The following is a 13,037-nucleotide window of genomic DNA, read 5'->3' as shown; positions in this document are numbered from 1 at the left end:
ATAACATACAACTTTATGATGTTCTATGCACATGAACCATATATAGTTTAATAATCAAGACAAGACAGATCAAATATATATATGCAATTCTAAACTAGTCCAAATTGCATTTTAACTCGTAAGGTCGAGGAGACAAACTGGACACAGATTCGATAACAATTAAATATTTCACAATATCTGCGATGATCGAGTTTAAAATGCGATAGATGACCTCGTCCACTTATCTAACATAAATTACTTACAGAATTAAAAAATGATTATAAAAGACCAATCAAATGCAATTTAATTCCCATGTCATTTAAATAATCAAAAAAGCAACATGCTTTTTTAAATTATTGAAATATAATATTAGAATATATTACAGAGTCGTATTCTTCTCCTTATTCCGCCAAAGAAATAAATATATGTATGTCCAATGTTTTATATCGAATGTGTCTTCTAATTCCCTTTTTCTCTTTCATTTTTATTTCTCTATATGTCTCTCTCCTATTTGGAAAATGTGTCTTTTCAAATGAAGAGTCGTATATCTTTTAAAAATAATTACACATTTTATCTTTAACCGCACCTCTCCACTTTCTTAATTTATATCTTTGGGCGAAAAAATCATTATCAATTCATTTATCGGCAATCACTTAAGTAATTCGTTGGCTCCTGACTTCTACACGGTCATCGAGCATGCATTCATATCCAGCCATTATCGAATAAGGGAAACTGGTTTGAATCCATCGTAGAGTCCTTCAAAGTACGCGCTGTAGATTTGAATATAGACATCTCATCCTTACCTATAGTTATCTGCACATCCTATTTGTGCCAACAGGTGAATTGAACAAATGAAGTCAAGGCTTCCACCGTGTTTGGAGAACTTCCAATCTTGTCGGGTGACATCCGCAATCATCCTTATATGGTCAGCTTGAAAATATTGTATGCTGGGTGCACTCGTTTTCTGGCTACATGAACTCTGCCACATTCGCTTCAAGCATCTCCAAGAGGATTAGTTCCTTCGATACACCTCTTCGTTGTTGGGTTTTTGACGGCACATGCTGCCAAAGATGTGCTTATTCCCGTGTACAAATATGAATATATTGGTTTTGATTGTCGTCCCATCATCATGTGCGTTGGGAGTCCTCAACATGGATGTCGCTATTCTTTCATGCTCGAGGATTGATTTTGTTTGCTCATTATAAACTTATTGGAGTTGTCGGCTTTAATCTTCTTCCTATTAACTCTTGGATTCCTGTCTATCAAACATATAACTAGAAACCAAATCCACGGGTTCCTCCATGAAAGCCCTGTTGTATGAGGTGCACAAGTTTCTTTCAGTTATCAATGTCGAACGAACATCGTGAGACCAATCTTTTCTTAACAGCAACCATACTCCATTTGGAAGAATGTTGCGTATGATTCTCATTGTTCACAGTGTTACTTCAATGTGCGGCTAAGACTCTTGACTACCGTGAATAATCTGTCTTTTCATCTTGATACAACCGTCCAATATTTTTTTCTTGCCTCTGGATTGATTCATATGCTGCCCGTGGGAATGTCTCATTCATTCCCAATCTGAAAGACGAATATATATTTTTTAAGCCAACAATTCCAAACCCTTTACCATAGAAAATCATCTCTGGTTATTTTAGATTCTAAACTCCCTATTAAAATAATAGAATTGTGATGTTTTTATTGAATTACGTCATTCTTTCCATGTTCTGTTTTTTCATGAATCTAGTCTGTTCAAATAATCTTTGTGTTTTGTCCTTCGTTGGGCTCAATGTATCAAATTTTCTTGCTGTTTAATCAATAGCATGTGATCTACAATCCACGATAGTAGGAATTCAATGATATTTCAATTAGTACTTCGTATAGAATCAAATCCACTGCCACCATCTTTTGTTGCCTGTGTATCTCAGATAAAAGAAATGTGCTCAACATTTGGTCACTATTCAAGCCATGATGTATCGTTCTATTAATTGCCAACGTATACATACATATATAGTCTTATTGTATTGTATTATTTCCTTACTGAATGAAAACATTTCTTCATATCTGATTAAATGGATTGCTGTTGGCTTTGAAATTTGGGTGCTGATTAGTAAAACCAAAATATGCTTCCTGCTACAGTCCTTTTCTCGAATCAATCTCAATACCTATTGCTAATAATTTAACAAAAACTTGATTTATTTAAATACAACAGCGTTGATCTGCAAATGTTGTTGCCATACCATGCTGGTAGGTGTGTTTGAATTCTCCTTTTATTATGCATAGTTGCAATACAAGAATTGCATCTTTTCTAGTCCTCCTTTTGACATTGATGCTGATATTTGTGATCTGGCTCATTAATAGCAATATTTAATCACAAGTCTCCAACATTCTCTCAATCAGTATATTGTTTGAACATAAGTAGTGGTAAGATCTGAAAAGTCTCCCTTTGGCATGATATTTGGGACTGTAAAATTTACCAAATTTTAGAGTTCCATCAGGTCCTTTAACTAGCATCCAGGGCCAGCAAATCTGAACAAATGCCTTTTATGATGAACACAAACCCCCAGAAGATGATCGCAGGTATGAAGGGAAGCTCAAATGCTGCTACAGGTGACTTCCATAGCCTTTCCAAATGCTCAACCATTTCACATCACAAATCGCAGGGTTGTGTAACGTAATTGTAGCCACAAAACTATTTAAAGCTAGACAATCTCCTTCAACAATAATAAGCTTCCCAATCACAATGTAATACAGTAGAGAAGCATAGGCAAATTACTATACCTCAGCAGCAATTTGCAAGATAATTGCAAATGCAATTTCCAGACTCAAACCCTTATACTTCAGCAAGGGCACAAAAATCCATGAACTCAGAATTGTCACAAAGACAATAAAAGAAAATAAGTTAATCAAATAATCAGATGTTGTTTACCATCACAGGTAAATAAGTTTAATTCATACTAGAAAAGCAAAGAATATAACACTGAGTTTCATAGAACTGAACAGCTGATTCCATTAATATTCATGACAGTACAATATAAGATAATGCACTTCCGATTGATATCTAATGCCGCTTAGGCAGTGTACATTGTTTACCGCACTAGTAAAGAAATCAACGCATCCAAACAATGGAACACGAACAACAGAATTATATTCGCATATGCCAAACATATATTATGCTTCATAAGATGAATTAGTAGAAGATGCTTTACAATGATCGCAGACGGGATATAAATACTATCCACCAAACCTTCCCAAAGGAGTCCGTCGGCCACAAACATTATGTCTGCTACAAACTATTTACCCGTCGGCTACAAAATACAAAACACCGACGACAATCATTCTGTTGGCTACAGAAACACCGCCAGGACCATCCAGTCGGCTAACATACATATAGTACCCGAAGGAGTGTGACTTAACCATTGCATCCCAACTACCTTCGGTATCAGAAAACTTACTCACTTAACTAATACGATACTCAAAAGTTACAAACTATTCCCAAAGGTTACAATTATTCCCGACAACATCATCCCCCCAGAAAGAAAGTTGTCTCCTGACAACAAATACAAAATAGGGACAATGTTGAATACATGTATAAAAAAATGAGCTAAGAAGATTTGGCAAAAAGCATCCCTAGAGCTGCTGGTTGGAATGTAGGAGTGTTCAGTTTCCTCCGCAACTGGTACACCTGCTAAGTGCGAACATCCAGATCTACTCGTATCTTTGAATTCTCCTTAACTACCTCCTTTAGCATCAATGTGACTTCCTCTAATTCAGCCTCCTTATCATAGACTACCTTTATTACCTCCTTTTCCTTCATTGTCTCTGCCACTTATTGTTCCACCACACTCTTACCCTACATGGCTACCTCTAGATGAGCTATCAAAGTTGCGCGCTCCGCTTCCCAAGCAGTTTGCTAAGTGGCTAGTCGGCTAGCTATCTCCTCCCAAGATTTCTCTACTACTACCTGAGCCTCAACCCTAGTCTTCTCCTCCCATCGCATTACAAACACTCTCTCCACAAGCAACCTGCCTCTTTCCACTACCTTCGTACCTATCATCTGTTGGCATTTTGACCTTTGTCTACACCATAGTCTCTACTTCCCCTTGTGGTGCTACTCTACTCTATTCTCCCATCTCTCCTAGAAAAGGTGCCTCTATGTCTTTGTGGACATCATTGTCCAACAACACTGCCTCCGAATGGAGGTCCTCTCATAGGGGAATGAATGGAAGGTCCCCTTGCTACAAGTGGAAGTACTCGTCGTGCCAGGTATGCACTTGCTCAGCCCAACAAACTGCTCTATCCTATTGGTGCATGATGTTCTTGCTCTAGAATACTCACATCCATGTTGAACCTAGGACTACCTACGACTAGATCAGCTAATAATGCGGTATCCACAATCACCACAATGTCCAACCCAATCACTTCTAGCCAAACCTGCTCCTATGATCCACCTACAATCTCCCTGACTCCTTTTATCACATTTCTGACCAAAGTTCCAACCATTTGAGGCATATCGACAACTATTTGAATGCTTTCCATGGTTATGGTCACCTAAAATTCGCGATTTCTTGGAAAAAAATTGCCCGCGCCCGCAGTCACATAAAGTGACGAAAAAACATATTTTTTTCATTCGGTTTTTAAATTGCTTAGGGCGTTTTGGAGAGGAGAGGATAGAGGAGGAGTTCTTGGCAAGCAAGAGGCGGAATCGAGTGCATTTGGAGGCCTTTTGATTCGATTTCTTCGTTACTAGGTAAGTGATTTGAATCTTTGTTTTTTATTTTTACAAGAGATTGTATTGGTTTTTCTTGCATGTAAATGGATAAAAATACATTGCTAATTAGTTAGGAATGCATTTGATGAATGTAAGCAAGATTAAATGCATTCATTTGCATTTTTTTCCATTCTAGATCGAATTTATGTTAGAAATTTGCACTTTTTTGAAAAATTTGAAACCCTAGCAGCTAGTTTGTTTGAATGTTATTTGGATTTCAATTTATTGGCGCTGTTATTGGAATGTTGCTTGAATTCTTTGTTTAATTGTTAACTTTGATCTTGTTATAATTTATTTATAGTTTTTTTTTAATTTGTATGCATAAGGCAGCCCACAGCAGTTTTAAATGGCACACAAATGGCCATTGACTCCATGCCCTTCAGGCTACATTGGCACCAGGCCAAGAATGCGAGAGATCAGGCATGGAAATATGCTTATGAAGCACCTGATGAACCAACCAAAGTGATTTGCATTCGATGTGAAAAAGTAATATCCGGGGGCATTTACTGGTTCAAATATCACATCACAGGGATCTCAAAACATGATACGAATCCTTGTGAGAGTACAACAGAAGAAATAAAAAGGTTTACAAATGCCTTGCTCGCAGCTAGAGAACAAAAAAAATTGCAAAGAGAGCGGAATAAATTGCATGTCAGGGCAGCCATAGCAGAGACCCAAGGCAGTTTCGTTGATATTCAGGAGGAGGAGGCAGCCATTGAGAGCATGGTCGGCTCTTATTGTGGGCCGTGTATCCACAAACAGGGTGGTTTTTCTTTCACGAGTTCCGCTCCCACTCCCACTCCTACACCTCCTAGCACTTCCGCACCATCAGGATCAGCAGGTGCTTCTGGGATAGGGAGCTATTTTGTGCCGAGGCACACACCTAGTGCACAACCTTCATTAGAGGCCACTAGATGGAATAAGGAGGTGCATGACCAACTGGACAATGCACTAGTAGATTTCTGGGTTTTCAACAACCTTCCTATTAGTGTTGTTGACAGTCCCTATTGGGAGGCTTTGGCCACAGGGTTGACAGTTGTAGGTAAGGGGTACAAATCCCCTTGTCGTTTTGTGTTGGGTGGCAGGTAAGCGAATAATTTTATTACACTCGATTTCCTTTTAATTTTTAACTTTTTACTTAGTTCTAAATTTTAATTAATTTATCTAGAAATTAGAATGTTGATAACTAAAGTCTAAATCAATTTAAAATTACTAAGAACCTAAGACATAACTAAACTTTGTTTTTGTAGGCTTATTGGAACTGCTGTTGAGAGGGCCAAAGCATTTGTTGAGGAACAGAAACAAGAATGGACAAAATTTGGTTGCACCATTCTTTCTGACAGGTGGACAGATGGGAAGAGCAAGACCATAATTAATTTTTTGGCCTGCTGTAATAATAATGTGGTGTTCCTGAAATCAATCGATGCCTCCAGCAAGGTAAAAAATGCTCAGACATTGGCATTGATGTTGGAGAACATGGTCTTAGAGATTGGCATTGAAAATGTGGTGCAAATCATCACAGACAATGCTGCTGCATATGTATCAACAGGTAAACTGTAATTTTATGTTGCATGTGCATTGTGAATTTCACAAGAAGAATTTTTAATAGTTTGATATTTTTGAGAAGTTGGAAACTAATTAGTAATTGCTTTTACAATTGGCAGGAAAACTCCTACAGTAGAGGCACCCCACTCTCTCTTGGACCCCGTGTGCAGCACATGTCCTTGACCTTCTTTTGGAGGACATGGGAGAACTTGAGTGGGTCACTCCAATTGTGGAGGATGCAAGACGGGTGACAAAATACATATACAATCACCCATGGGTCCTTAGCTTGATGAGAGAGCACACTTATGGCAAAGAAATTGTCAGGTCTTCCGTCACAAGGTTTGCAACAATTTTCTTGACATTGCAAAGCATTCTTGATAATTTGGTTTCTTTGAAGCAAATGTTTATTTCCAAAAAATGGCTTGATTCCACATTTTCAAAGAAGAGTGAAGGAGAGAATGTTGTGCAGATTGTGTTTGATAAATATTTTGCAGATAAAGCCGATGAAATTATAAAGGTAACTACAAAACTTTAAGTTTTAGTTTACACCTTACAATTTTATAACATACTAAGTTTGTAACTCAAGCAAATAATAATTTTGTAACTTGTCAACTAATTTCAAATTTATATTGCAGGTGTCTGAGCATTTAGTCAGAGTTCTGCATTTGGTTGATGGAGACCAAATGCCAATGGCTAAACTATATGAGGCCATGGACAAGGCCAAAGAATTTGTCAAAAATTACTACAAGGGGGAAAGCATCAAATATGAGCCCATTTGGCAGATCATTGATAGAAGGTGGAATAATCAGCTCCACCAACTCATTCATGCAGCAGGATATTTCCTCAACCCACGTTTTAGGTATATCGTAAGCTCATTCTTACTCAAATTTAAGTTAACGAAGACTTGAGTTCATTTTGCTTTTGTAGGGTGTTGGTGTGTGCTAAAATTGCAAGACTTATTTGTTTTTGGTTTTTGGTTTTAGGGCTGATGGTACATATGCAGATCTTGATGGAGAGGTCATCAGAGGCCTAAGTGAATGTGTCCAAAAGATGGTAAACAGCGAGGAAACAAGAGATAAAATCATCGCTGAGCAGGAGATCTTCACTTCAGCAAGGGGCAAGGTGTTCTCCACTCCTCTCTGCAAGAGAGCAAGGCTTACACAAACCCCAGGTAATACATTTGCAAACTTCTGAATCTCAAATGCTAAATTAACATTTATGTTTCACTTTTTGTTGTCTATTAGTATTTTCTAACTTGTACAATTTTTGTGATGCAATGGCTTGGTGGACCACTTGGGGTGCAAGCAATCCAAATCTTGCAAAATTTGCTCTCAGAATCCTATCACAGCCTTGCAACACATCACATTGTGAGCGCAACTGGAGTTTGTTTGAGGCCATCCACACAAAAAAGAGAAATAGGTTGTCTCAAAAGAGGATGAATGACATGGTCTATGTGCAATATAATCTTAAATTGTGCATGAAAAGGGCACAACAAGATCCTCCTAGGCCAATCGATTTGGATGAGATAGATCCTTATTATGATTGGATGGCACAGGAGCAGGCTCTCTTATTTACACGCGAGGACATCTCCAATTTGGAGAGGGAGGCCGTGGAGGAGGCTGTGGAGGAGGAAGGGGGTGGAACTAGATATGACATCGATTTGGATGACATCGAGGAGGGCTATGATGAGGATGATGACATTGAGCTTACTGCAGAGGACCTTGACATCTTGCGCGCAGCAAATGTGGAGCTACCGACATCTAGTTCTATAGCTACACCATCTCCTGCATTGGCACAGACACAAACACAGACACAGACACGGACACGAGCACAGACCCTGCGGGGTTCTAGTTCTAGAGCTTTACCCTCTCCCGCACTCGCTAGTAAAGCGACTGGGAAGAGGAAGATGTAGTCCTGTATTTGACATTTGCACTTATTTGTAGTCATGTTGATGTGCTTATTTGAACTCTTTACATTTGTCACTTTATTTATGAGAATACAACTTCTCATGTGTTGTGAACTTGTTAGTTGTTAGTAATTTAAAACTTGTCACTACTTACTTGTTAGTAATTTACCGATTAATAACTCTTTTTGCATTGAAATATATCTAAACATGATTGTTTCTTATGTATTGTTAGTAATTAGGTCATTAGATGCAAAAAAACATTGAATTCTGTAAAAAAATCGCATTTTTTAATTAAAATTTAGTGGTTTTTGAGTTCCCAATTTTTTCCCCAATTTTTTGCCGATTTTTCCCGATTAAACTTTTTCAGGCCTAGGCGATTTTTACATCAATGCTAACAATAATGTGCTCCAATCATAAACCCTTCATCCCAGCAAGTTTTCAATGAGAAGACCTGCTAAAATGAAATGTCACACACACGGCTGGTGCTTGTTAGCCGACTTTTGACCAAACCCATCAGGCATCTCCAATGCCCACCTCTAATAAACGATTGCTTTATCCACCTACTTTGCGAAGCCTTGTTAATCGACTCTCTCTCTCTACCTATGTGAGGTCATCTTAATAGATTAGCCGGATATAGAAATCTTCCACCTCCAAGCTCAATTTTTGTGCCTTCAACTCCACTTTATGCCCTTTTACCGATAAGCCAAAAACTTGCATAAATTCTGCAAGTGTGAAAGAAACTATTACCATGTGGTCCATGTATGTTATTGTGCTCTTCGTGGAGACACTATCGAAGGTCTCAATTATTGCTCAAAGAGGACCTTCAAAATCTTTGATGCAGAATATCAGCATTTGTACCACCCATTACACGTGCATGGCTCAAGTTATCTTTAATAACCTAGTTGTCTGGTGTTGCCACACTCTCGAACCACCACCTCCAGCAATCCAAATCATTCAAACCTTTGAACATTATTGTTTGTGGTGTTGTGTGTTCTTTGGCAAGGGTTGTAGATGCTCTCGGTCTCCTCAGCTTTATACCTTTGTCCATACTACCTGCAACTCTTATGCCTAAAGGAAATATCTCAATATTCTTGGTCATTTTGGAACTCAAACTAGGCAAGTCTATATGTAACTTTTCTCTCTAGGAAGCAATTCACTTTCTGGCTGAGTCCATAACCATCTCTCTTTTGTCCTTTTGTATGAGTAAAGAAATTTGTTACTAATTCTTGATTCCTCATGGTGTGAGTCTTAGCAGTCTCCCCTACTATGTGCAGTCTCTTCCTATGGCTTTGCTATGTGTGCTCCTCCCTCCACTGAACAATAGTCTCGCCCATCGTGCACTAAAAGTTCTCCTTGTCAAGATTCGTGCCAATCCAGAGTGTTGTCTCTATGCTATTGTTTTGTGCGGTAGACTTTGTGCAATATATTCCCACGTAAGTGACCGTGCAGTGTCTCTCCTGTGTGAGGTCTCCCTTGCTTGGTGTGTTCCCAACGTGCAGTATGTTTTTACTTTTTTCCTTTTACAAGCAGCTTTCTTCAATCATGAGGTATCTTTTCTTCGTGTGGCATTACTTATTGTCCTAAACCCGTGAGATGGCTACCTCTCCATGTTGTGCAATGACTTAGTGTGATTTGTGGGTAGTTTTTATTTTCTTGGTGTGCTGTGACTATTTTATCCGACAGCGACTTCACCATCCGGTGACAACCACCATTCGGTGACTCCACCGCGTAGTGACAGTCATAGTGCTGTGACTTCTCTTCTTTCTTTTTTCCTTTTTTTTCAATTTTTTTGTTTTTTTTCATATTTTTTTTCCCTTTTTCGTTTTCTTTTCTAATTGTTCCCCTCTTTTGGGCGATTGCTATTAACTCTATGCCCCTCATTCCTCTAATGATAGATTTTCAATTTCAAACCATTAAGTAGATCTGCTATCTCCCGTCTGTCAAGAGTCCACAACTTAATGGCTCCATTGTCATCAACTTCCCGTATTTTGTAGGTCCTAACCATTTCACCTTGAACTTCCCTGATTTAATCTCGTTATGCCCATTGTACTTTAGCGCCAACTGTCCAAGCTAAAACCTTGTCTACTTCAAATGTTTATCATGCCACGCTTTATGACGAGTTTGTGCTGTGCCATTAGCCTTCATTCGTCTAGCTTGTTCAACCTATACAATCTATCTCGAAGACTTTCCATATTGCCAAGTCTATTTTCATTTTCCATTTGAAGGCTTAGAAACATAAATTATGTCGACATTACTGCTTCTTTCCTGAACATTAGTTGTAAAGTTGTTTGTCTTGTAACATTGTACATTATGCAGTATGCCCAAAGTGTTGATAGCAACTTCTCTTCCCAACCGGCTTGCCCCACCCCACATGACTAGTAGATGACCAACACTAGGATTTTGTTTGTTGCCTCTGGCTCACCGTTGGCCCTCGAATAATACAGACTCGACAAAGAGTGAAAAATTTTGAACTCCATCACAAGTAGTCAAATCACATGATTGATGAAGTGACCTCCCCTATCACTAGTCAACTGAACAGGGATGCCATAATGCATGATGATCTGCTCATAAATAAACTTTGTTATGCTTATGGACGAGTTCTTGATCAATGCTGGTGCCTCCACCCACTTCGTCAGATACTTAGTTGCTACCACAACGTAATGACATCTCCGAGTCCTACTTGGCTTGAGGGGCTCTACGAAATCTAAACCCCACTGTTCGAACAACTCTTGGGCATGTGATGGATTGAGCAGCATAAAATCCCATTTCAAGGGTCTTCCTCCATGCTGACGTGTGTCACAGCTGACCACCCACTCTCTGGCATCAATGTATAGTGTAGGCCACCATAGCCCTGCCAAGAGTACTTTCCTTGTTGTCATGTTCGGTCCCATATGCCCTCCTGCAGGGCCTTCGTGGGCTTCCCAAAGGAAACTTTGTACTTCCTCCTCCATGACACATCTTCTCAATACTTGGTTTGGCCCCATTCTATACAATAGAACATTAATTAGCGAAAAAAATCTACTCCTTAATGCAAACTTCCGTTGTTTGCTTGGTAGCATCTCCTTGGGGAATTGTGAAGTGGATAGATATTCGTCAATGCTTTTGTACCACTCCGGAAGGATAGCTATACAGAATAAGTGTGCATCTGGAAAGTCGTCATTGACTCCTTCCGACAGCTCCCCCAACTTGATTCGAGATAGTTGATCGGCTATAATGTGGCTTTTACCCGGTCGTACCACGATGATGAATGTAAACTACTGAAGCAGCAACAACCATCTACTCACCCTTCCCTAAATGATGGGTTTGCTCACTAAGTACATCAACACCTAGTGATCTACATAGAACGTGAAGGGCATTGCCAACAGATAACGTTTGAACTTTTGTACAGCGTAAACTATTCCTAGAGCCTCCCGCTCTGCTGTGTTGTAGTTCTTCTCCGCCCTTAACAGCAATATGCTAGCAAAATAGATAGGATGATCCAGACCATGATCACCCATCCATGCAAGTGTTGCGCCAATTGCAAAGTTAGATGTGTCCACATGTACGCAAAACTCTTTATCCAAGTTCAGGTATGCCAAAATTGGTGCCCCTATTAACCTAGTCTTTAATTCATTAAAGGAGGTTTCTTACTCCGTGGCCCAAACATAGGATTCCCGTTTTCTTACAGCCTGTCAAGGGGGCATGAAACTTGAGAAAAGTTCTTTATGAATCTCCTGTAATATCCAATGTGTCCTAAAAAGGATTTGACTCCACTAACGTCAATCGGCACTTCCATCTCCACTATCACACATATCTTGTCTGGATCAGTTTTGAGTCCTACCTTACATACAATGTGCCCCAACAGCTTACCCTAGGGTACCATGAATCTACACTTCTTCGGGTTCAGCGCTGGCCTAGCCCAACAAAACCTTTCCATGCACTCCCCGAGTGTTGCCAAATGCATTTCTTGTCCACTAAAGATATACCAATCATCCAAAAATGCACGAAAGTTCCCTATGGACATTTTATCAAAGATATGAAGAATTATTTTTTGGAAGGTTGCTGGTGCATTGCACAAACCGAAGGGCATTTTTTTATATGCATAGACGCCATCCTCTGCAATGAAAGTGGTCTTCAACTTATCCTCATCCAAGATTGATATCTAGTTATAACTAGAGAACCCATCCATAAATGAGAACAGTTTGTGTCCAACAACTTGTTCAAGTATTGTATTTGTGAACAAGATAGGAAAGGGGTCTTTTATAGTGACAGCATTCAAGCAATGGAAATCGACATAGATCCTAATCTAGTTCGCCTCCTTTTTTAACGATATGACAATGGGCGAGACCCATTTGCTTCTCTCAACTCCAAATATGATTCCTGCCTCTAGCATGCATTGGATCACTTTATCAACCCTAGCTGCACAATTCTTGTTCATCCTATACGGTCTCTTTTGCACAAGTATAATGCCAAGCACTAGGGTTATATGGTGTACGCACAAATCTAGTGGTATAGACTTCAGGTCCTTGTAACTCTAGGCAAACACATCTTCGTACTCCATGAAAATTTTGAATGTTGCTACCTTCAACATAGGATCCCAATCATCGCCAACTAGTATGTTGCACGGATTCTCTTCATCCTTGAGATTCGTGACCCATACGAATGGCTCTTTGTACTTGATTGGTTTCCCTTCATCAAAGTTGTGAGGACTTTCATTCACCTAGGCTTCTCCTTTGTACTCCCTAAACTCTGAAGAAAACACCTCCTTCTCTTCTTCATCCATTCCTTCCACCCCTAGCATATTGCAACTTGAAAATAACTCGTAATCTTTCATTTGCCAGTGGAAGAGTCCATTTAAGG

The 13,037-nt window shown here is 39.3% G+C and overlaps 2 protein-coding genes across 2 annotated transcripts; both read left to right on the top strand.

Moving 5' to 3' along the window:
* Positions 1-3,516: 3,516 nt before the first annotated feature.
* Positions 3,517-6,307, top strand: LOC149546285 (uncharacterized). The gene is made up of 3 exons (XM_089793924.1): positions 3,517-4,726; positions 5,078-5,832; positions 5,998-6,307. Exons 2-3 carry the CDS (start codon positions 5,105-5,107, stop codon positions 6,305-6,307), a joined length of 1,038 nt encoding a protein of 345 aa, XP_089650050.1. The 5' UTR covers positions 3,517-4,726; positions 5,078-5,104.
* A 144-nt stretch (positions 6,308-6,451) lies between these two features.
* LOC149546284 (uncharacterized) lies at positions 6,452-7,486 on the top strand. Its single transcript, XM_089793921.1, has 3 exons — positions 6,452-6,809; positions 6,928-7,151; positions 7,276-7,486. The coding sequence occupies exons 1-3, from the start codon at positions 6,492-6,494 to the stop codon at positions 7,484-7,486; spliced, it is 753 nt and encodes a 250-aa protein (XP_089650047.1). The 5' UTR covers positions 6,452-6,491.
* Positions 7,487-13,037: the final 5,551 nt, after the last annotated feature.

The sequence above is a fragment of the Cupressus sempervirens genome, chromosome 7 (genome assembly GCF_028749045.1).
Source record: "Cupressus sempervirens isolate cs-2001-9-10 chromosome 7, ASM2874904v1, whole genome shotgun sequence".
NCBI classification, from domain to species: domain Eukaryota; kingdom Viridiplantae; phylum Streptophyta; class Pinopsida; order Cupressales; family Cupressaceae; genus Cupressus; species Cupressus sempervirens.
This window is presented reverse-complemented; position numbering and strand designations above follow the sequence as displayed.

Excerpts from the sequence above, each read along its gene's own strand:
- LOC149546284 (XM_089793921.1), top strand. The coding sequence starts at position 6,492 with ATGGGAGAACTTGAGTGGGTCACTCCAATTGTGGAGGATGCAAGACGG. Across the intron at positions 6,810-6,927 it reads AAGCCGATGAAATTATAAAG|GTGTCTGAGCATTTAGTCAG; the intron begins GTAACTACAAAA and ends TTTATATTGCAG. Across the intron at positions 7,152-7,275 it reads TTCCTCAACCCACGTTTTAG|GGCTGATGGTACATATGCAG; the intron begins GTATATCGTAAG and ends TTTTGGTTTTAG.
- LOC149546285 (XM_089793924.1), top strand. The coding sequence starts at position 5,105 with ATGGCCATTGACTCCATGCCCTTCAGGCTACATTGGCACCAGGCCAAG. Across the intron at positions 5,833-5,997 it reads CGTTTTGTGTTGGGTGGCAG|GCTTATTGGAACTGCTGTTG; the intron begins GTAAGCGAATAA and ends TTGTTTTTGTAG.